The following is a 25,793-nucleotide window of genomic DNA, read 5'->3' on the forward strand; positions in this document are numbered from 1 at the left end:
TGGCATGATATTTTGGCAAAAACCACTCACTTTAGGTCCTAACCCTAATTTGAAACCTGACATTGAAAACCAAAACCTGGTTTTAAACTCAACTTTGAAAGCCTAAGCCCAACTAAAAACTACTTGGCAAAACTAACCCAAGCTTGAAACCCTAATTTGAAAAATTAACACTAGTTTAAAACCCTACTTGGCAACACTAACCATAGTTTTAAACTCTATACTTTGAAGCCTTGTCCCTATGTTGAAACCCTACTTTGAAACCCAAACACTGGTTTTAAACTGAACGTTGACAGCCTAACGCCAGCTAAAAATCCTGCTTGACAACACTAAACTGAGTTTGAAACCCTAAATGAAAACGTAACCGTGGGTTAACCCCTACTAGGCAACCCTAACCCGAGTTCGAAACCCTACTTTGAAACCCTCGCCTTAGGTTGAAACCCTACCTAAAGCTGAGTCTAACCCCTTGTTCTGAAAGCCTACACTGGAACGCATACCCTGGTTTTAAAGTCAATTTATAAAGTCAAACCCCAACTAAAAACCCTACTTGACAACACTAATCCGAGGTTAAAACCCTATTTTGAAAACTTAACCCTTGTTTAAAAGCCTACTAGGCAATTCTAACTCTAATTGTAAACTCTACTTTGAAACCCTAGCCTGCTGCAGACAACATGGCCGACAGTTACTTACACTACCTTTACACATCCTGTCTTATATATTATATCTATGGATATTCAATGGAATTCGCTGTGTAGTGATTTTGGTTGATAATTTATATGGGGTTATTATATATAATCTTAATATGTTTTAAAATTCGAATATGCTTTGGCTGGATCATACAACTTTTCTACAAATTAAATTAGCAAAAAAATATTTTTACTGTGTATGAATGTGTAGGTGCATCATTTAAGGACAAACAATTTGTTTTTCCCCTTTCACTTTCAAAATATACATTCTCTAATTGTTGTTATTTGTACATTTTTATTGCATTTTATGGTTATCCTGTTTATATTTGTTGGTTGGAATAAACTTTAAAAAATGGCAAACACAGTATTTCAATACAATATTTAACTAGAAAATGCAACTTCAGGAGAAATTACGAGGGTATCTTTTCTTTGACATGTAAACCCCAGGGGTCACTTCCTGTTCATGTCAGGTCACTTTCTGTTGATTTGGGGACATTATAAGGTCACTTTCGGTTGATATCAGGTCATTTCCTGTTGATATTTTGACTTACATGGCCGTCAGTGGCATCGATTTACAAATACGGCAATGGGATCCAAGTTCATTGGCATCAATGGAATTGACATACAGTACATGGTCGTTAATGGCATGGACAGACATGACAGTCATAGGCGGATTTTGACTTTTGTGGCAGGCGGGGCAAAACATGTTGATGACCTTGAAACGCAGTGTCAGCAATAAAATTGACTTACAAGATATATGCTCTGTTAGTAGCTTAGCCCATGCGTTTTTCTGTGGAGAAGTAGACGCCGATTTTTGCGTTCCGCAGAGGTATCCAATTAAAGTTAAGTTTTTTTAAGTTTAATTTAAGGTTTTTCAGTCACTCACACCCTTGCAAAATGAATCCTCACAGTGGTGAGTTAGGAAAAACAGGAGACACCATCCTTTTTGACTGAATATACCAGCTAGGGATATTTATAATCATATATTGAAAATGAGTGTTTTTTGTTTCCCATTATTTTTTAGGGGAATTCTAAAACAGGCTGCTTAGGACAGGTTTTGGTCAAGGACGTCGTCCATTGAATATGGTACGCCCAGTTGTGGCCACATCTTCAAGCCTTGGTTCTCGCTCAGTAGTTGTTGTCCCTTTTGAAAGCTTAGGTTTAAAAAAAAAAACAAAAAAACGTATATCCATCTTGTTTCTTCTGTCCTCAGGTGGTTTTGGCTAAGCAAAGCAAATGACCGTCTCTAAAGTGCTAGTCACATGATCTGTTCGAAAATCAATTTTGACCCATTCTAAAAATATTTTTTTGTTCATTTCATTCATTGTTTTTGTTTGTTTTATTGCATCACAACCATTACAGACAGCATTTTACCGGCAAAGTCTTAATTTTAAATTCATATACTAGAAAGTCAATTACATGCAATGACATTTTCGGCCACCAGGGGATTGCTATGCCCCCTAGCCCTCCGTGTATGATGGCCGTTAATGACAAGGGCGTACATGCTCGTCAATGGCATGGACGTACATGGCCGTCAAGGATTTACATGGCTGTCAATGGAATTAACATGCCTGGCTGTCAATGGCATCGACTTAATTAGGCCCCAGTTGAATGTAAATGATAAGTTTTTGGTCAAAAATCACAACCACCCATGTTTTCTGCCATTGACAATGAAGGGGAAATTTTGGCCATTAGAAAATTAATGGAAGGATGTACATGACCGTCAATAGCATCCAGGGCAGCCTTAGGCCATTTGGGGGCCCTAAGCAAAATAATGCCAAGCAGCCCATATTTTTGGCCCACCATTTCAAATGCATATTATGCCAATATTTCGTTTTACTACAATCAGCGGAAGCCGTACATTTGTCGTTGCCAACAGGTGACAACTTGCTCGGCTTAACTTGATTCGCTCCGGGCATTCGCCCTGCAGCCAATGGCAATTACCCGTACAACATATTGACAAGCTCAGCTGACAACAACGTTCAAGTCGGAGTGCCTTGCACAACAACAACAACCTCAACAACATGCTCTATTGCCTTGATACTGCTGTTTCTATTCTTCTCCGATTTTCTTCTTCTTTCGTTTCTCTGCTCCAGAAAGATAAATTCTCTTCGACATATTCATGCATCTATTTTCCAACCAAGTTTGAGCACCAATCATCGCAAAGCAGGTTCAACGTCACTCCCCAGGTTGCCAGATTGTCATGACAAGAAAATAGATGTTTGCATAGATAAACGGCAATGCGTGCCACATTATTCACAATGCTCTATTAACAACGTATAAAAGGAGGTTGCCAGATTGGGGGCCCCCTAGTGGTCAGGGGCCCTAAGCAGCTACATAGTCTGCGTATTGGCTGGGCCGGCCTTGATAGCATCCCTTTAGAAATGAATAGGAACGTTTTTGGCGAATTCTGTATACAACCTATATGCCCCTTACTTTCCAGATTTTTTTTAATGTGTTATGATTTATATGAATATGGTAAAAATAAGGTTTTGTCCAGGCGGCGAGCCGAAGAAACGCCATTGAAAAAAAAAAAACGAATTTTGTAGATGGTAGCTTTTGCATGATATGCAAAGCTACCATTAATTAAATTAAATTAAACAACATTTCGGTCAGATGCTGACAAAGCCGTCGTCGTCAATCACGGGATGGCGGTAGGGTTGCCACCTTTCAAAAATAAGAAATACTGGACGCCCCCCTCGCGCCCAAAGTTGTACAGGCAGAGAACAAAAAGGACATCCCAAAAACTCCTAAAATGAAATGTACATATTCATTTACATTCCGTATTAGTTCAATACGGAACGCAACATTTAATTCCCAATTTCGGATTGTTCCTTATTTTAAGGGACAGGTGGCAACCCTAGATGGCGGTGATGCCAATTCCGAGTCTACCATGAAGGCGTCACGCACCAGGAACAAGAGGGTTGGTCTAATGAACATTTCCGGAGGAGGCGGATAATCCCAATCCCAAATACAAGCACGAAGGTGTTACATCTAATCGCTTCAACAGAAACGGTTTGTAGAATTCTGTGCAAATTAAGCACAATATAGTTAAATTAATCGTGAATTTTACACCATTCAAAATGTTATTTTTTCTCACTGAGTTTCTTATGGTGTAAATTGCAAGAAATCCAACCTCTGTTCTATAATGTAACAGCTGTCATCGTTTCTGGAGAACAAGTACCAGCATTCCGTTTAGGCTCCATGGCGATATTTCATTTAGCTCTAAGTTTAATGGCGGCAGCGGTCTGGAGCGTCGAAGGTGAGCCTCGAAGTCTGTCTACCTCTCCGGCCGAGCCGTTGAACACGACCTCGGTCATACTCCGAGAACATGACGGCGGCGGCGGTAATGGCACGCATGATGCGGTCGGAGCTCCAACTTCGTTCCTCATGACGCATCTGCCCACGCTCAAAGTCGTCGTCATTTTCACCTGCGTGTTGACGGGTGCTCTCATCACCTGCCTGCTCGCCAAAGTCGTCAGGTAAGGAGCCCCAACTCTAGGGCATTCATTTAACTCATTGGCTCCCATTGACAGCGCTAGACGTCCAATCCATTTTGACTGGGAGACATGACATATGAGAATTCGCAATCAATCGTCCCTGTTTTGATAAATTTATTGTTGTCAATGGCTGGCATTGAGATAAGAGGAAATGTGTTTTTTTTTAATTTAAAAAAAAAAAAAAAAATATATATATATATATATATATATATATATATATATATATATATATATATATATATATATATATATATATTTTAATTATTTTAATTTAATTTTATTTTTTAAATGGCGTGGTTAAAAAAGATGTGCAAATATTCTATTTAAATTTTTTTTTTTTCATTTTCAAACTCTTATCTAAAAACCAAACAATTTCTTTCATTGATAATAATGAAAATCCTATTGAAAATGTAACTTCTTAACAATATAATTAATTAAAATACTTTTAAAACAATTTCATTGAATTATGATGTTGAGAAATTCGATTTTCAATATGATTTCCATTATCATCAATGCATAATTTGATGCGACTTACAAAATTCAGGTCTACATTGCCGTCAAATAAATAAAAGAGTAAAATTCCTTAGTACCCAGACTTTGTGGACAACCTGTATGTATAAGATAATGGTTAATAATAAAGAATAAAGTCTCTTAAAATAATGATTTTGTGTGTGTGTGTGTTTGTGTGTGCATGCTCAAAATAAAAAAGCTTCATCATCATCATTAAAATATGTATTTATGAGAGGAACCTGGTGTCCATATATGTGGACATCCCTTTTTGGGTCAAGTAGGCTACAGTATTAACATTTGGTATTCTACAAGTGAACCAAAATGATGCTTTTATGAGGCGAGTTTTTTTTTTTTTTTTGCCAAAAATAATCACATGCCCCATAAAGGGTTAATGCACATTATTCCTTGTCACCTGTGAAGAATTTGAGAAAATTCCCTATCCCAATCCGTAGTGTATTACTGTGTGTGTGAATGGTTGTTTATCTTTCATGTGGCCCTGTGATGCACTAGCAATGCATTCAGGGTGTCCCCGCCTCTTGCTCATAGGATCCTGGGATAGGCTTCAGCATGCTCTATAATGGATAAGCAACATGGAAAACGAACGAATGAATGAATGTAGAGCTCCAACGATTAATCGATTAACTTGAGTAATTCGATTAGAGAAAAGCTTCGAATCAAATTCTGCTGCTTCAAGGATTCGTTTAATTTGTGGCGTTGTAATGGTTTGTTTTAAAAGTGTTGGCATTTAGTATTATTCATTTGGGTGGATACACAGCCCTCTAGTGACAACAATGAATGGCATAACTCATCTAACATGGCTGGATCCAGCTGCTCCCTGTTAAAACCAAAATAGGGTTGTAAGTTTTTGTTTGAGCTAATATAATTGTTTATTCATTCATAATTGAGTTTAGAGTTATAATTAGCAGTGTTGTATGGAAATATGTGTTCGAAAGATTTTTTCAAGAGCATTGTAAAAAAATAAGTTAGCATTTTATTGCATTTAAACTAGCGGACTTTTGCTATGCAAGTTAGCCAGTTGTTCTTTTGTTGTACTTCAATCCTCATTTATTATTATTATTTTTTTCATCCCATTTATGGCTAAGCTCAGGTTTTTTAACTATTGCTCTTGTGAAATAAAAGTGCAATTCTGCATAGTTTGGAAAAAAACGGGGAATTTCATTTTGCATTCACATTTAATACTCTTTTGAAAGTGCAATCTTTGCGAGCCTTTGTTTTACATCTCCTAGAATTTATTCTGCAACGCATTAAATGTTCCTAATCTGATTATTCGAATTTATTGACAGAATAATCGATTACTTAAGTAATTGATAGCTGCGGCCCTGAATAAATGTATTAAACTTAGTATGTTTGCAGGCTATTTGTATAATTTTTCTGCCCAACAGATAATAATGACACCTTATTTTGCACATTGATTGACATATAAAAGGATCATGTTATTTTTTTCTACATCAATAGTATGTGTATTGTTTTTCTATTTATTAGCTGCTATCCATAAATCCTCGGGTGAAAACCAACAAATCATGCTAGTCGTCATACTAGCTTCGCTAGTATCGAGCACAGATATTCTACCAAGAGCAACTGAGCTGCGTCATCAAAATATGTAGTAAATATGTACTAAATATTTTACATATTTAAATCAGGGACAGTATTTTATGTGAGTCTAATAAAATTTTTGTTCAAGAGAAAATTGGGGCTTATTAGGGCCTAGAATTGTTTAGACCCGTAGTTCCTTTTCAAAAGTAATGGTCAATTATTTTACATAACTAGGAAAAACAATCTTTGTGTTTCACAAGATGTTGAAAGATTCACAGTCACAAGCAAGTGATTGTGTTTGCCTTGTGTGATGTTATGAAATTTCAAAAGAAAGTTCACCATCCATTACGTGATCTTCCCGCAGGGAGTACTAGTTTAACCTGATTTAAAAATAAATATAAATAATAATGGTAAAAGAGGGTAGCATGGCCTCACATTCTTGAGTTTTAGGCCTTCCTCTGTGGAGTTTCTGCTTCCTTCCACATTCCAAAAACATGCATGTCAAGTTCATTATACACTATAAATTGTCCATAAATGCGATAAATTTTCTTTCGGTGGCTTTCGACTGACTTGCGACCACTCAAGGACGCACTAATACATATAACTTTTTGTTATTTTTGCAGTTCTTAATCTTTTGAATGAATTTAATCTGTATTTCTGTTTGCCAGATCTGGGCGTAGATTAAGGAAAACCAGGAAATACGACATCATCACAACACCCGCTGAACGAGTGGAAATGGCGCCCCTCAACGATGAGAACGAGGACGAGGATGACTCGACTCTATTTGATGTCAATTACAGGTGTGCTTTCTTACTTTTGATTGAATTCAATAAAAAGCATAATTTTAAAAAGGGTGGGGTAGGAAGTACAATCAACATCATTCCTTGAAAACGGTCATGTTTGTGGTCCCTTAAAAACTAATCGATATGTATGGGTATTGGGTACTTTCACATGAGACCAAGAGGACCAGGGTCCGATTGGAGAGCTACTACCTCACAACAAATGACTAGTTGAAAAGGTTCAGTATTCACACTGCGCCAAAAACTTTCCGAGTAGCATCACATGGATGAAAGTTACACTCATTGATTGGACAAATTTAGAAGAGTATCATTCAGTATGTGTTTGTTTAGTCCGAACGAGAGTTTGGATATGCATTCACATTTGCAAAACGAAGCGGACTATCAGAGACAAAGAACTCTGGTCCGCATGAAAAGGACCAAACAGTCCTAGTGTGAAAGCGCCCTAAATCAGTACTGTATAACAAACTTCTATATCAATGGAACTTTGAATATGTGTGTGTGTGTGTGTGTCCGTCCGTCCGTTCGTACGTCCGTCCATCTGTTCATTTGTTCGTTCTAGGGCTGCAGCTATCGAATATTTTAGTAGTCGATTAATCGATGGACTTGTTAGTTCGAATAATCGAGTAATCGGATAAGGACATGAAAAATTAAAACACCTGAGCTGAGCCTCAAACGATCTATTCTACACACACACAAAAAAGATCTGTGTACAACAAAAGAACAATTGGCTAACTTGGATGGAAAAAGTCTGCTAGCTTAAATGCTATAAAATGCAAAAGTTTTTATTTTATTTTTTTTTACAATGCTCTTAACAAGTGGTTCAGACACATATTCCCACAAAAAAACGGCTAAATATACCTACAAACTAAACTAAGAATGCATTAAAAAAACATTCGCTCAAACAAAAACTTTGCTTATGTCGGTCTTAACAGGGAGCAGTTGGATTCAGCCATGTGAAAAGAGGCAGACCAGAGGGCATTGTATCCACCCTCATCAGTAAAATCAAATGCAAACACTTTTAAAATCAACCATTACAATGCCACTTTAATTAAACGAATACTCGAAGCAACAAAATTTAGTTCGAATATTTTTTTCTAATCGAATACTCGAGTTAATCGATTAATCGTTACAGCACTAGTTCGTTCCTTCCCTCCCTCCCTATGGACTCCGAAACACGCTGGGCGGATTTTGACAAAATTTTTCACAGTTGTACTTTATGTGTCTGGGAATGTTTTTAAATCAGTTGGATCTTGATAGGCCTCCATTTATTGCAGAAAATGAATTAGAAATTCTCAAAATTAGCATAGAAAATCTGATCGTGGAGGCAACAGCGCCATCGTTTGGGCAAAATACGCGTCTATTGTGATTGCTATCTCGCAGATGGCTTTCAAACTGTATGGTTTCATCTACAATTTTAAAAGCACTGTGATGATACGTTGTGGCTTTGAGTACTCCACAAGACACTGGAGTAAAAAAAAAAAAAGTACAATCTTCCTGAGTATTACTTAGGGATTCATTTCGGCTGGATATTCATAATGTAGCGACTGTTATTTATTATGTGTTACGCCCGCAATGGTTCATGGGTAGTGGCAGCAACCATGACTGACAGTAGTGGTTGCCGTTGTTATGTTCAATTTACCTGAATATTACTAGGGGAATAATTTCTGTTGGATATTTTAAATCTGTAAAGGTGAGTTTGTCTGTGTGGCTGTCTGTTTTTTCTAGACGCTGGGGGCTGGGCGGATTTTGCTGAAATTTTCCACAGTTGTGTACTTTGTGTTTGGGACAATTACAGGCCTCTCTAATATTTTCAAGTGGGAGAACTTGCACAATTAGTGGTTGACTAAATACTTATTTGCTACACTGTATGTCTCATTTATGTTAGTTCTGTGATATGGGATAGAGAGAGAAAAACGCAATTTCGTTTTCTTTAATGACCAGTGCATATGAACAAAATGACAATAACGCTGACTTTGACTGACTTTGACTTAAAAGCGGCATCGGTGTAAACAAAGGTTTCAACTTTGATTTGCTCAAGTGAGGCAATTAGTAACATTTTTTTCATTGGCAGACTGAACTTCCCTCCTTTTGTATTAAAACGCCCTTCAGTGGATGTTTTTATGTGCACCAAAAATATGTCGCTGTTAGATCCAAAGATTGTCAGTAGTAAAGTAGTTCAGATGTGATGTTGACTCAAGGTTTCACCCTTCCGTTCTATTGTTCCTCTAGTATGAATGCTTCCTCAAGGGAAGAAAGGACGTCCTGTTTACCTGGCAACGTGTTCAACCCAGTTCACGCTCGAACCACTAGTAAAACTTCAATTGACACCTTTTCTATTTTCTTACAGGTGAATCCACCACGGACCAATATTTCACATTTTGGATCAACCCACTAGACGTCCTGTGTTTGTGTCAAATGGCTCTTGGGTGACTGGTTGAAAATTTTCATTGCAGTTAACATCGAAACTATGTGTTGTTGTTAAGCCACATTTTTGTGAGACACTGGAAAATGATGTGCTTACACAAGTTCAACTTTTGACTTTGATACCAGATATATCTACCGAAGTCTTCAGTGCACATAATGCTCACTGTTCTAAAATTTGGAGAAAACGTTTTTGTTTGTTTCATTATATGTGCGATCTTTCTAAGTCGCTGCTATCCTAGTTGTATCTTACATATCATAAGAATAGAAACATGCTATATTTAGATCTTTCTACACTATATCTGTTTTTGTGGTTGTATGAATTCAAGTTATGACCACATCTAGACTCGATGTCTTAGTATTTTGGGTTCAAACACTAAAAATGTGATAAAATTATTTGGGTGGTCAGTTTGTGTTCTATGTACTGTATGAATGCACCATGTTGTATTGGGGCAAAACAATTCAAATGTGTGATCCAGTTTAACAGAATATTTCTCCAAATATTTGAAATTGAGTCACCCGACTAATGTGAAACACAAGTCATACTGTTTTGAAGTACAAAAACTCACAATAATCAACCATTGAATGGTCTGTGAAAACATCACTTTTAATATTTGTCCATACAGTATGTTTTCATTCAAGATTTCGTTGACTTTGACTCATTGGCTGCCGTTGACTGACATCGAAAAAAAAGAGCCACACGATTGGACGCCTATGGCAGTGAAAGAGTTAACATCATATTCTTTTTGTTCTATGAATGTTTATACACACTCAAGCAGGATTTCAGGGTTTAATGTCTGACCAGGGTTAAATGTTTTTTCATTAAAAAAACACTTCATTCCAGTATTGTCAAAATCAAATGTACATTATATCTGAATGTACAGTACATTGTGAAGTAGCCACCCTGTTTGTGTGTGGGAGGGGATGACCCTGTTCATCCAAAGAATATATCAAGGGATTGGAATAAAATCATTTGCAAATCTGTGAAATAAAAGCACTTTTTAAGTGCTTGGCCCTTTAAGATACTCCTTTTTTTTGTATGACAAAAGTACATTCAAGTTGTCATAAAGAGTTTAAATCCAGAAATGGAAATATATTAGTTGAAACATTTCAAGAAAAAACATGCAGGGTTTGCAGGAATTAAATGTAAATAGGAAAGAATAGCTCACAATTTTTGGTAAATACTTTTGGCAAAAAAAAACAGCAGCTTGGAAACTAAATAAAACAATACACAACTTTCTGTATCTGTTATATTTTTTTTGTGGTATCTTTTTTCTGTCTTTGGAGAAAAAACATTTCTCAACATATTTTGTAATTGGAAATGATAACGACCACTCAGTTACAAAACGTGAAAATAGTCACCTACTATAAATTTATGACATTCGTTGTACAATTATAACTTCATTTTTGAGTAAATATGTTTTTAAAATAAAAATCCTATTGCAGCTTATTCTATAATAAACCTGCTTTCAGCGTATTAACAATAACATTAAGATTCTGATTATTTCCCTCACTTTTAATTCAGTCATTACTGTTCTAAAACTTTAACATTGTTTTTTATAAATTTATTATTGTTTTTTGTTGTTGCTGTCCTATTCAGATGTTTAACTTTTTTCTCAGATTTTTGCCCTGTACCACCACATATTTTTAGAGAGCACTATGAGGACTTTATTGTTTGATTGACTTTTTCCATTACCGTATCTTTCGGACTATACATCGCATCTGAGTATTGATTAATCCGAGCAAAACGACCGAAGGTATCCTGCCCACCACTGCTGAGGTGTGTCGCCTGCAGCACACTGCCAACGGCAGCTAACGTTACTGTTTACATTGACTGACACTTGGCTGCTGTAGACCCCAATCACCAACGTCACACAATCACGTGATCGCTGTATTGTGCTGCCATATTGTCCGTCATTGTGCATCCGTATTGTCAATGATCGTAGTTTCCAAAGGTGGATTCACTTGCAAATTATGGAAGCCCCGGTGCTTTCAGACGCTGTGAACTCATTGGATGAGTTGCATCAAAGCCGTTATTTGGAAAAGCTTTGGTCGATCTAGTCGCCGGATCCATATTTGATGCCCAAACTGATGTTTCCTCCCGTCCGGTCCCGTCCCGTGCGTCAGAGCTCGTCCTGAGACCACAAAATTTCCAATCATACTCCAGTTTATGTCACGATGAGGAGTCGGGTACCCAAATTCGGCACCGGCCCGAATATAAACCGACATTTGGTCAGCTGAGCGTCACCGTTGTCACGATTGTAAAATGAAACTTGATCGACAACGGGCCGCTGTGTGCCGCAAAATAGCTGCCCCGCGTGAAATGTCCCACCTGATGGGAGCGCTTATTTATAACGCTTTATTGACGTGAAACATCAAATGTTTTCATGGACGCATTACAGTAATGGATTTACGACTAAGATCAGTTTTAAATAATTAAATTACACAAAATATTAGCACTGTATTTTGTAACAAATGGTGGACTGGGCCACATAACCATCTTTGAACAGAAATGTATTAGTCTACAGATTTTCACGACCATACCCCAATGACAATCACACAGGTATGACATTTAATAGTTCAAGCAGAGTAGAATAATACATATTCATGGTACAAGAAAGTCATTTCCGTGTGGGCGCTCCCGTCTGGGGACATTTCACGCAGGGCGGCTATTTTTCGGCACAACACCGGTTGTTGCGCTCACCTTCTTGCTGCGCGACCGTGGCGACGAGCTTCGTAGTCTCCGTCTGATGATGTCTGCGATCGTGTTGGCATCATATTGATGTTTTCGCCGCTGTCTAACGGCTGTCGACACAAACGCATCATGGCCCGAGATAACCAAACCGTGCTGCTTTAGAGATTTGCCCTTTTAACAATGGGCACACAGCAACTACTAAAATGACCGTTTATCTTCTCTGTTACTGCAACCAACCGCCACACATGCCTTCACCCTTTTGATTAATCAATGTTAACGATTGTCAGGAAGGTTTTTGGGTTCGTTTACTAGGCGGTGATTCCTTAGACAAGCAGAAAAACACGCAGTAATAGGAGGAATGTACGTAGCAGTAATATGTAAACACGATGAGCTGACGGACAATATGGCGGCACCAGTCAGGGGGGCGGAGTTGTGACGTCACGTGATTGAGGTCTCAAACACCCCAGTAACGGTGGCCAACCACTAGAGGGCGACACACACAAATCTCTACACGGATTAGTCAATAAATCGCACTAGCAAAAAAAAAAAAAAAAGCACAAAGTAGAAGGAAAAAAACAAGTAGCAACTGAGTATAAATTACATTCTATGGGGGAAATTTAGGTGATAAAATCCAAGAGTAACCTCCGCATTTCGCCAGTTGCTTACAAGTTTCTTGCTAACTCCAAACTTTGATATATCAGCATATTCAATTTTTCTCACATATCTTTTGTACGTTTGCTGTTCTTTGTGACTTTCAATGATTGTATAACCTTGCTTGTCATTAAAAAAAAAATGTCAACATGAAGGAGCGTGTCAGTTTAGCAGTGTATGTGCGATCAGCATATACTGTACTCTATGATAGCTCTTGGCATGATTTTCGGGACCTAAATAAAAAACAGTAGTCAGGGAAGTTGTTGGTGCTCATAAAAGACCGGAAATCTTAAAAAAAACAATACAATAAAACAAATTCGTCCGAAAAATACAGAAATATTCCGACCCCCAGTTAAAAATACTTATATTAGCATTTTTAGTAGCACTTCAAGTATCACTTTTTGTTATATCTTAACTTACATTTTCAGGATTTTACATCCTTTTTCTTTCATACTATTGGTAAAGAACACTTAATTAACACAAAGTAAACATGTTCTTTTGATTGTGACCCTAGCTTCGTTACCTTTTTAAATACTATACATTGATCTTAGGCACAATTAACCCACCACCTAAATTTCCCCAAAAAATTCACATCCAGAACACAAGTGTGTAACTCATCATTTCGCATGAATTCAAATTAAAAGTTTCGCATCAATTTAAAGAACAATAGGGGACTCAATGCTAAGAATATAGAATATATATTCATTTAAAAACATAATACTGATATAAAAGGACGCGCTGGTGTTTTTGACAATCTTTTAAAATGACTTTTGCCTCAGTCTGTGCAAACAGGGTTGCAGGGACAGCTGCTACACTCCTGCTTTGTTACTCACGGAGACTCATGTTTTGCTACATTCCCCCTTTTATTCATTTGGCTCCCCAGGTAATGCAATGTGATCCCATGAACATTTTGGTCTGGCAAAAAGTTGAGAAAAATACCCCGTGGAACCTTTTAGTAAATGTTAATTGTTTACAGCAGTGATCACTAACCACCGGGCCAGGGACTGTTACCGGTCCCTGGGGCATTTGCTACCCAGCCACAGATAAATAATAAACAATTTGTTAACGATTGCAATCTGCCCTGTGCCCCTTGAGAAATACAGTGGGGCAAATAAGTATTTAGTCAACCACTAACTGTGCAAGTTCTCCCACTTGAAAATATTAGAGAGGCCTGTAATTGTCAACATGGGTAAACCTCAACCATGAGAGACAGAATGTGGAAAAAAAAAAAAAATCACATTGTTTGATTTTTAAAGAATTTATTTGCAAATCATGGTGGAAAATAAGTATTTGGTCAATAACAAAAGTTCATCTCAATACTTTGTTATGTCCCCTTTGTTGGCAATAACAGAGGCCAAACGTTTTCTGTAACTCTTCACAAGCTTTTCACACACTGTTGCTGGTGTTTTGGCCCATTCCTCCATGCAGATCTCCTCTAAAGCAGTGATGTTTTGGGGCTGTTGTTAGGCAACACGGACTTTCAACTCCCTCCACATAGAGCCCCAGATCGAGGGAGATTATCAGTGGTCTTGTATGTCTTCCATTTTCTAATAATTGCTCCCACAGTTGATTTCTTTACACCAAGCGCTTTACCTATTGCAGATTCAGTCTTCCAAGCCTGGTGCAGGTCTACAATTTTGTCACTGGTGTCCTTCGACAGCTCTTTGGGCTTGCCCATAGTGGAGTTTGGAATGTGACTGACTGAAGTTGTGGACAGTTGTGTTTTATACTGATAATGGGTTAAAACAGGTGCCATTAATACAGGTAACGATTGGAGCCTCGTTAGACCCCGTTAGAAGAAGTTAGACCTCTTTGACAGCCAGAAATCTTGCTTGTTTGTAGGTGACCAAATACTTATTTTCGACTCTAATTTAGAAATAAATTCTTTAAAAATCAAACAATTTGATTTTCTGTTTTTCTCCACATTCTGTCTCTCATGGTTGAGGTTAACCCATGTTGACAATTACAGGCCTCTTTAATCTTTTCAAGTAGGAGAACTTTCATAATTGGTGGTTGACTAAATACTTATTTGCCCCACTGTAAATATGCCTGTCCCTCCATTGACTATTCCCAGTAGAGATTTGTGTACGTCGGCCATTGCTGGGGTGTTTACACACCTATAGCAGGCCAGCGTCAGTCAATTTAAACAGTAAGTTAGCTACTGTAGGCTGTGTGCTGCAGGCGGCACACTTCAGTAATGGCGGACGAGGTACATCCAGTCGTTTTGCTCGGATTAGTAATAAACTAATAAAACTGGATATGAAGTAGTCATTGAAATCCATTGGAGCTTGCATATATATACAGTGCCTTGCAAAAGTATTCGGCCCCCTTGAATCTTGCAACCTTTCGCCACATTTCAGGCTTCAAACATAAAGATATGAACTTTAATTTTTTTGTCAAGAATCAACAACAAGTGGGACACAATCGTGAAGTGGAACAACATTTATTGGATAATTTAAACTTTTTTAACAAATAAAAAACTGAAAAGTGGGGCGTGCAATATTATTCGGCCCCTTTACTTTCAGTGCAGCAAACTCACTCCAGAAGTTCAGTGAGGATCTCTGAATGATCCAATGTTGTCCTAAATGACCGATGATGATAAATAGAACCCACCTGTGTGTAATTAAGTGTCCGTATAAATGCACCTGCTCTGTGATAGTCTCAGGGTTCTGTTTAAAGTGCAGAGAGCATTATGAAATCCAAGGAACACACCAGGCAGGTCCGAGATACTGTTGTGGAGAAGTTTAAAGCCGGATTTGGATACAAAAAGATTTCCCAAGCTTTAAACATCTCAAGGAGCACTGTGCAAGCCATCATATTGAAATGGAAGGAGCATCAGACCACTGCAAATCTACCAAGACCCGGCCGTCCTTCCAAACTTTCTTCTCAAACAAGGAGAAAACTGATCAGAGATGCAGTCAAGAGGCCCATGATCACTCTGGATGAACTGCAGAGATCTACAGCTGAGGTGGGAGAGTCTGTCCGTAGGACAACAATCAGTGGTACACTGCACAAATCTGGCCTTTATAGAAGAGTGGCAAGAAGAAAGCCATTTCTCAAAGATATCCATAAAAAGTCTTGTTTAAAGTTTGCCACAAGCCACCTGGGAGACACACCAAACATGTGGAAGAAGGTGCTCTGGTCAGATGAAACCAAAATTGAACTTTTTGGCCACCATGCAAAACGATATGTTTGGCGTAAAAGCAACACAGCTCATCACCCTGAACACACCATCCCCACTGTCAAACATGGTGGTGGCAGCATCATGGTTTGGGCCTGCTTTTCTTCAGCAGGGACAGGGAAGATGGTTAAAATTGACGGGAAGATGGATGCAGCCAAATACAGGAACATTCTGGAAGAAAACCTGTTGGTATCTGCACAAGACCTGAGACTGGGACGGAGATTTATCTTCCAACAGGACAATGATCCAAAACATAAAGCCAAATCTACAATGGAATGGTTCAAAAATAAACGTATCCAGGTGTTAGAATGGCCAAGTCAAAGTCCAGACCTGAATCCAATCGAGAATCTGTGGAAAGAGCTGAAGACTGCTGTTCACAAACAGTCTCCATCCAACCTCACTGAGCTCGAGCTGTTTTGCAAGGAAGAATGGGCAAGAATGTCAGTCTCTCGATGTGCTAAACTGATAGAAACATACTCCAAGCGACTTGCAGCTGTAATTGGAGCAAAAGGTGGCGCTACAAAGTATTAACGCAAGGGGGCCGAATAATATTGCACGCCCCACTTTTCAGTTTTCTATTTGTTAAAAAAGTTTAAATTATCCAATAAATTTTGTTCCACTACACGATTGTGTCCCACTTGTTGTTGATTCTTGACAAAAAATTAAAATTTTATATCTTTATGTTTGAAGCCTGAAATGTGGTGAAAGGTTGCAAGGTTCAAGGGGGCCGAATACTTTTGCAAGGCACTGTATATGGTTGTCAATGGCAGGCAAATTGGGGGCCATAATATTTATACACTGGAAGATGAGAGTTCACAGCCAGTGCTCCTAGTTTAAATAGTTTGGATGTCTATTGTTGTCATTGGCAGAAATTGAGATAACCACTACTAAAAAAACAACCCAAAAAAACTCTAGAGTGTTATTGGGGGCACAGAAGAGTATTTGTTTTTATTAATTTGGTTTTTAAAATGCTACTATTTATTATTATTAAAAATATATTTTAAAAGATATAAAAAAAACAAGTTCAAATGAACTACGACCGCTCGGCTCGTCAACTCAGAAACTAGATAAGTACACCCAAAAAGCACGTATGCCTTACATGGGGTAAGATGGAACCTATGGGCAATAATAAGTCCGCAATTTATTCATCTGAATAACACCATGTAAAACATATTTTGTTACCAGGTTCTAAGGGGTATTTACTAGTTTGTTTTGTCACATTGACATATAAAAACGCTTTTCTTTCCCAAAAGGTTTGGGTTTGTGATCACGACTTTGAAATTTTATTTTCCACTTTTCTTTACTGTCGTACTTTCTAATGCTTTTATATTAGGGCTGCAGCTATCGATTATTTTAGTAGTCGATAAATCGATGAACTAGTTAGTTTGAATAATCGAGTAATCGGACAAGGAACATAAAAAAATCAAAATACCTGAGCTAAGCCTTAAATGATACAAATTTAATAAATAAATGAGGATCTATGTACAACAAAAGAGCTATTGGCTTACTTATATGGCAAAAGTCTGCAAGCTTAAATGCTATAAAATGCTAAGGTTTTTTTAAACACTGCTCTTAAGAAAGGGTTCAACCACATATTCCCATAAAAAAGGTTAAATATACCTATAAACTAAATTACGAATGCATTAAAAAAACATTAGCTCAAACAAAAACTTTGTTTATGTCGGTCTTAACAGGGAGCAGCTGGATTAGGCCGTGTGAAATGAGTTATTTCATATTCACTGTTGCAACTAAGGGCAGTTTATCCACCCAAATCAATAAAACTAAATGCAAACACTTTCGAAACCATTACAACGCCACTTTAATGAAACGAATACTCGAAGCAGCAAAATTTAATTTGAATCTTTTCTAATTAAATTACTCGAGTTAATCGATTAATCATTGCAGCAATATTTTATATACATTTTCCTCATTTTATGGACATAGTTTCACTTGAAACATAAAGAAATTGAAATTTAACAAACATTTTCTGCATAACTAGGACATAAAATCGGAAATTTTGAATATAGCCTCTAATTTTAGCAAAACTAACCAAACTTTTATCTTTTTGGTGGCACTTTTTCATTTAGTTTCGATCCCAGCAACACACAAATGATTACAATCCAGGAACAAAATTAATTTTCTCCCGCTGTAACATGGTGTAGTTGGTCCTGTGACAAAAATGTAAAAATGGGACCGAAAAAGGATCGATGCATATAAATCCTAAGATTAAACCGAACAAATTTAATTCTGATTTGTCCATCAATATCAAAGCAGGAATAATTTTACTTAGAGTCCTCACCAAGAAGAAAAATGAGAAAGCGAGTGAGATCTGGAGCCCTCCCTCCATTAGGTCTAAAAATAATATTATATTTGATTACATTATGGGTCATGTATGTCAAACCTAACCAAATATGAATATTGTGGCCTAAAATGTCATGTCGACATATGTGAATGCTAGGTTTACGTTAATTTTTTTTTAAAATTATCCAAAATAGTCACTTGCCCTGTAAAGAGTTGAATAAGATTCTAACCAGTGTGACTAGGGCTCCCTCTAGTGGCCCACAAAAGAATCACTGCCTTACAGTTCAGTTGTATTTCCCTTTTATGTTTGCATTTTAATTTTTAGGAACTGCTCGTTTTTAATAATGTATTATGGTACAGTTCTCAAGTGCTACTTGGAGCATGAGAAACATTGCATTCTGGGATGTATTCTTTTCATTTTTTCAATCAACAACTGCCTTTTAAATTTTATGCTAAAATTAGCTCGAGCTAGAAAAAGGTCACACTGGATTTACAGGATTAAAAATATGAAACCTAACATCAAAATAGCCCTCGTCATAAAATCAAGTGTTTCCATTGTGATATTCCACTCTGTTAGTTTCCTGGTTTTCCTTCTGCGATTTCGACTCCGTATCGCAGCTTCCAGTGTGAAGCCTTAGCGCCCCCTGTCGATGCAAAGCGTTCAGCGTCCTAAACTCCAAAGGCATTGTGTGCGGGCTGGAGCTGGAGGTGTACTCATATTTGAGCGTGTCGTAGTAGTGGTACTTCACCACTTTGCCGGCTGCATCATGAGGGAAAGGCCAGAAGCCGTAGAGGTGGATTTCCTCACAGAAGCGGGTTGCCATGGTGTACATGAGGAGCCCTGTAGTTGGACGCTTGATGTGGACCTTATTGGTAAGCCAGTAGCTGTTAACAAAGACAAAACAAAGTTTTTAATATTGAAAAACAACACCATAGTTTCCAAAGTTATTTTTTAATTAGCTTACAGACCCAAACGATTTGGTATTTGGCCACAAACACTTTGGTAAGAACAAAAATTTGTTGCATTGATGCAAACACTTCGTATGTAATTTTGAGGGTGCTGAACCCAAATCTGGCCTTAGTTTTTTTTTAGCTTTTTTTAATTTTTTTATTATTGCAAAGCATTATTTTTAAGAATAGATGACACTAGGGTTGTTCCGATCATGTTTTTTTCCTCCCTATCCGATCCCGATCGTTTTAGTTTGAGTATCTGCCGATCCCGATATTTCCCGATCCGATTGCTTTTTTTTGCTCCCGATTCAATTCCAATCATTCCCGATAATTTTTCCCGATCATAAACATTTTGGCAATGCATTAAGAAAAAAATGACTAAAACTCGGACGAATATATACATTCAACATACAGTACATAAGTACTGTATTTGTTTATTATGACAATAAATCCTCAAGATGGCATTTACATTATTAACATTCTTTCTGTGAGAGGGATCCACGGATAGAAAGACTTGTAATTCTTAGAGGATAAATGTGACTTTGTATATTGTGACTAAATATTGCCATCTAGTGTATTTGTTGAGCTTTCAGTAAATGATACTGTAGCCATGCCCAAATGCATGATGGGAAGTGCAACTATGACTGTGCGTAATGGTACCAATTGATATATCTTCTCTGTGTTGGGAAATAACACAGGGTGTTAAGAAAAAGATCAACTACTACTTTTCTTCCCCACGTTGCTTTCCCACGATATTTCTATATGTTGATGGAGGGATTTTAAGGCTCAAGCCAGTTAAAAAAAAGCTCCAAAGACTGCCAAAATTCACTTTACTCATTTTACGCTGCCTTTTAGCTCTATATATAGGTAAAATCGGCGCCATTACAGATTGAACGCGACAATGCGTGAGTGGGTCGTGCAGCGCATGCGTTAATTGTGCTAAATATTTTAACGTGATTAATTTTAAAAAAAATTAATTACCGCCGTTAACGCGATAAATTCGATAGCCCTACTTTAAGCCAAAACTAAAAACTCTGGATGAGTGTAAGACATTTTGTCTGTAATGTTAAATACAATTAGAAAACGATTTAATAATAAAAAAAAAATATATATATATATTAGAAAAAGGCATGTCCGATATTTTTTTGCCGATTCCGATACTTTGAAAATGACGTGATCGGACCCGATCGATCGGGATGTTAAAAAAAATGACCTCCGTGAAGTTGGCCCCCCATCAGAAAAAAATTATTTTAATCATTTGTGCTATGTTTGTGCTTGTTTGTGATGTTAAAATCTCGATTGTGCTGCTATTGCTTTTAAGATATTTTTAATTCTTTTATCGGTCAATCTGAGGTCGGCTAGCATTTTTATTAAAAATGGCTAAAAATGGTGCCAGTCGTTTATGGTTCGTTTGTGCTGCTATCTTTTTTTATTATAAATGTTTACAGTCATGTGAAAAAATGAGGACAGCCTATTGAAGCATGTGTGTTTTTTATAACATATTTGGTCATATGGATATTTAATATCAATTTTAACAATCTTGAGAGATTCAAGTAATAGAACTAAACAATTAAAACTGAAAAAAAGATTTTTTAAAATAACTTTCTGTAAAATGTATTTTAAATAAATGCAATTTCTGGTGAGGAACAAATTAGGACACCACCACATTCAATCCCACTTAAAATGGCTAAAATCACACACAAGTGTATCACATCAGGTCCACACGATTAGAACATCATTACCAAGTGTTTTGAAAGAGGCTTGCCTCATTTAAACTTCACATTATTTTTGGTGTGCCCGTGAATGTTGAAGTGAGAGAAAACACCATGGTCAGATCAAAGGAGCTGTCTGAGGCCTTCAGAAAGAAGATTGTAGACGCTTATGCGTCTGGTAAAGGATTTCAAAAGATATCAAAAGAATATAAAATCAGCCATTCCACTGCCTGGAAAATAGTCCACAAGCGGAGGACATTTAGAACAACTGCCAACATGCCCAGGTCTGGCCGTCCAAGCTAATTCACCCCGAGAGCAGACCGCAAGATGCTACAAGTAGTCTCCAAAAACCCTTAAATGCCATCACGGGACCTAAAGCAGGCTCTGTCTACTCTTAATGTGAAAGTGCATGCCTTTACAATCAAAAAGAGACTTCACAAGTTGAACCTTCATGGGAGGTGTGCAATGAGGAAAACTTTGCTCTCCAAGAAGAACATGACGGCCAGACTGAAACTTGCTAGAGTGAATGCTGACAAAGACCAGGACTTCTGGAATAATGTTCTCTGGACAGATTAATCTAAAACTGAATTATTTGGACACCAGAACAGAGGGCATTTTTGGTGTAAACCCAATACAGCATTCCAGGAAAATAAGGTGTCATGGTTTGGGGATGATTTGCTGGAGCAGGGCCTGGCCAACTCACCATCATAGAATCCAACATGAATTTTATCGTGTATTAGAGGGTGCCAATGTTAATTTTTGTTGTTTTGCCTGCAATGAAATTACTTTCTTTTCAGGAGATGAAGAAAAACAAGATCAGATATTAATATGTGAACATTTCTTAATAAAGAACTGAATATATAATGAGGTGTCCTGTTTTTTTTCACCTGACTGTACATATAATATAACAATATAAAAAATGCTGATTGAAAGAAAATACAGCATGCAAAAAAAAAAAAAAAAAAAATGATGGCAAATTTGAAATCAGCGCCTAAAACGTTTATGGAATTCGTTAGTTTAAAAAAAAATCATGAAACGGAAATTTACAGTATGTTCCAAGGTGTTATTTTGATGACTAATCATCAACTATTATTTATTTGATGAGTCAATTAATCGACTCATATTTTCAGTAAATCAGGTTATTTCTTCTTATACTTCCTTATATTTCAGCTGGAAATGTGCATTGGAACAACAAAAACAAAACTACGGTATTGTACATCATTGCTTTCCAATGCAACCTAATAACAACACTTAGATTCCACCAGATGTCGCTAAAGTTGTTTTTTTTTAAATAGCAAATAAGCAACCTCCAACTAATCAATGAATCAGATCAATCAACAAAATCACAAATGCCAAAATGCGAATGTATAACATTTCAGTGTAACAATATGAATTCTTTTTGTTTTAGCTCTTTGAAAGTAAACTATACACACAAAAGCTGGCGTCATACCAAATGTTACCCTTTAAGGTTCCACTTTTCATGGCCAATTGATTGTTTTATTGCCCTTTCACTTTCGGGAACCCGTGGGCAGCCATTGTGTGTTGTTGATGCACAGTTTATGTCTTTTTCATAGCAGTTTATAGTATGCCATGAAGGGCAAATGCACAGGTTGAAAATCCAGTAGCTCGGCATGTAATTTGGCCTTCCAACACACAGGGAGGAATGTCTAATTATGTTCTCAAAGGTAAATATTTACACTTGAATTTTGTAATTTTTAGCATTTGTGTACTTGACTAATAATTCCAGTTTATGCTAGTTTTTAAACTAGGAAGACTTGTAAGAAAACATAACAAATCCAGCAGAACCTTGCTGGATTTCGGTACTGGTTTAGATGTTCTCAAGCTTAAAATGTCCACTCTGTCATCAAGTAACATCATTTTCTATTAAAAAAAAAATCAGATGGGAGGTCTGTCAGTGGATGATTATTAAACAGTAAATTTGCTAAGTGAATCTGGTTGCCATGTGAAGGTCAACCGAATGCTGATTAAAACCCTTTCATGCATGCATTATGAATGTCTTTGTCTAAACCTTACAAGGCACTCATTGAACTCATTGGCTGCCAATTCTGGCCCTGGACGTCCTTTCATTTTGACTGGGAGATCAAAATGGGCAATGGCAAAGAAAGATGAACATTCACAGCCAGTCTTTCCGGTTTAAATGAATTTGATGTCTATTGTTGCCAATGGCAGCCGGTGAATTAAATACTATAAAAAATAAAAATAAATCAACTTTCAAATGTTATTCGGGGCCGTAACCAATGTGTATTTCGGTTTTTATTCATTTTAATTTCAATAATTTAGTTTATATCAACATTATACTGATATAAAATTATACACAAAAACATACAAATACTTTAATGATTAGTACAATAGTTAAAAAAAATATATATATATTTTATATATATATATATATATATATATATATATATATATATATATATATATATATATATATATAATTGCTAATATTAACCCCTTCAGACACACATTTTTTCTGCTGGGCAAAAAAAACAACAACCCTCAAATACCAGAACAAAGTGCAATTTTTTGTTCGCTTATGCTTTTATTGGTCATTTTTAATGTTAAAGTTAAATTGTTTTTAATGAGAAAAGAGCATTTAAGAGCCAAAAAAATGCAAAGAGGGCGTGCTAAACCTCATGTTTTGATGGTTAAAGTTCCATCCAATCATCTCCCAGAAGTGGCAATAGCAACTCAATTCAGTGTATTTATTGATTTGGATACACAAACGCATTATGTGCTTCAGCATCATGCTCAGGTCTGAAGGGGTTGAAAAGTTTTTTTAATGACTAAAAATAGTCGGGGTTAAAAACGGTGTGTCAAGTGTCAAAATATTTGTTCACAATATGTATAAATGCATGATTATGTTTTCCTTATGTACTTACAATAACATGCTCTAATAAAGATGAAAAGAGACTTTCGAATAGCTGTCCACTGTAATGACCAGTGTTGTTAATTTTACTTTAAAAAAGTAATTAATTACAGTTACAAATTACTTCTCCCAAAAAGTAATTGCGTTAGTAACTCAGTTACCTGAATGTAAGAGTAATTAGTTACTTGGCAGAGTAACTAGTGATAATTTTCATTTCCCAAGCTTTAAACATCTCAAGGAGCACTGTGCAAGCCATCATATTGAAATGGAAGGAGCATCAGACCACTGCAAATCTACCAAGACCCGGCCGTCCTTCCAAACTTTCTTCTCAAACAAGGAGAAAACTGATCAGAGATGCAGCCAAGAGGACCATGATCACTCTGGATGAACTGCAGAGATCTACAGCTGAGGTGGGAGAGTCTGTCCATAGGACAACAATCAGTCGTACACTGCACAAATCTGGCCTTTATGGAAGAGTGGCAAGAAGAAAGCCATTTCTCAAAGATATCCATAAAAAGTCTCGTTTAAAGTTTGCCACAAGCCACCTGGGAGACACACCAAACATGTGGAAGAAGGTGCTCTGGTCAGATGAAACCAAAATTGAACTTTTTGGCCACAATGCAAAACGATATGTTTGGCGTAAAAGCAACACAGCTCATCACCCTGAACACACCATCCCCACTGTCAAACATGGTGGTGGCAGCATCATGGTTTGGGCCTGCTTTTCTTCAGCAGGGACAGGGAAGATGGTTAAAATTGACGGGAAGATGGATGCAGCCAAATACAGGAACATTCTGGAAGAAAACCTGTTGGTATCTGCACAAGACCTGAGACTGGGACGGAGATTTATCTTCCAACAGGACAATGATCCAAAACATAAAGCCAAATCTACAATGGAATGGTTCAAAAATAAACGTATCCAGGTGTTAGAATGGCCAAGTCAAAGTCCAGACCTGAATCCAATCGAGATCTGTGGAAAGAGCTGAAGACTGCTGTTCACAAACACTCTCCATCCAACCTCACTGAGCTCGAGCTGTTTTGCAAGGAAGAATGGGCAAGAATGTCAGTCTCTCGATGTGCAAAACTGATAGAAACATACCCCAAGCGACTTGCAGCTGTAATTGGAGCAAAAGGTGGCGCTACAAAGTATTAACGCAAGGGGGCCGAATAATATTGCACGCCCCACTTTTCAGTTTTTTATTTGTTAAAAAAGTTGAAATTATCCAATAAATTTTGTTCCACTTCACGATTGTGTCCCACTTGTTGTTGATTCTTGACAAAAAATTAAAGTTTTATATCTTTATGTTTGAAGCCTGAAATGTGGCGAAAGGTTGCAAGGTTCAAAGGGGCCGAATACTTTTGCAAGGCACTGTATCTGCATAAAATCCCCATCAAATGTGACCTGATCTTTGTCAAAACCACACAGTTGAAAAAAACGGTTTAATATCTCTCTTCTCCACGTAGAGGAGAGGGGCACAAAATATTAAATGTGATGGTTCACTTATTTTCCCCCCTTCTGTCATTGTTTGCATACCATCCTCATTAAAATATGAAAACCCATAAATGTTTGGGTGGTTTTAGTTAAATCAGGCACTGTTTTTTTTCATTTGTGTGATTTTGAAAAAGATCAGCTCACATTTGATGGAGATTTTATGCAGAAATGTGAGAAATTCCAAAAGGTTCAGATACTTTTTCATGCAACTGTAGTTTGCTGTTCTGTTCAGTTGCATATAATAGAAAATCTACTACATTGCTCCAAGATATGGGCTCAGCTCAGGTTGCATTTTTGATGTTTTAGTGTAAAGTCTTGGCATTTTTTTGCACTCAATGCACTTACGTTAGCACTATAGCTGACGCTTGCTGAAAAATGTCGAGTGGGTGAAAGCACTTATTTCACAGCCTCAAAAAAAAAAAAAAAAAAAAAAAACACACACAAAGGTTTGG

General features: G+C 37.1%; 2 protein-coding genes across 4 annotated transcripts in view; one reads left to right on the forward strand and one right to left on the reverse strand.

The window, feature by feature from the left end:
• The first annotated feature begins 3,558 nt into the window (after positions 1-3,558).
• Positions 3,559-12,968, forward strand: fam174b (family with sequence similarity 174 member B). 2 transcript variants are annotated; one of them, XM_057837725.1, is made up of 4 exons: positions 3,559-3,698; positions 3,841-4,165; positions 6,916-7,047; positions 9,395-12,968. In XM_057837725.1, exons 2-4 carry the CDS (start codon positions 3,888-3,890, stop codon positions 9,396-9,398), a joined length of 414 nt encoding a protein of 137 aa, XP_057693708.1. In that variant the 5' UTR covers positions 3,559-3,698; positions 3,841-3,887; the 3' UTR covers positions 9,399-12,968. The 2 variants fall into 2 exon arrangements, with proteins under 2 accessions (XP_057693708.1, XP_057693707.1); XM_057837724.1 differs by having other exon boundaries at positions 3,619-4,165.
• A 3,720-nt stretch (positions 12,969-16,688) lies between these two features.
• st8sia2 (ST8 alpha-N-acetyl-neuraminide alpha-2,8-sialyltransferase 2) overlaps positions 16,689-25,793 on the reverse strand; it is a 46,369-nt gene continuing 37,264 nt past the window's right edge. For both annotated transcript variants that reach the window (XM_057837391.1, XM_057837390.1), the window contains one exon: positions 16,689-19,181. In XM_057837391.1, the coding sequence (XP_057693374.1) occupies positions 18,839-19,181 (343 nt within the window). In that variant the 3' untranslated portion in view covers positions 16,689-18,838. The remainder of the gene's footprint in view (positions 19,182-25,793) is intronic.

Source organism: Corythoichthys intestinalis, chromosome 5, assembly GCF_030265065.1.
Source record: "Corythoichthys intestinalis isolate RoL2023-P3 chromosome 5, ASM3026506v1, whole genome shotgun sequence".
Lineage (NCBI taxonomy): Eukaryota > Metazoa > Chordata > Actinopteri > Syngnathiformes > Syngnathidae > Corythoichthys > Corythoichthys intestinalis.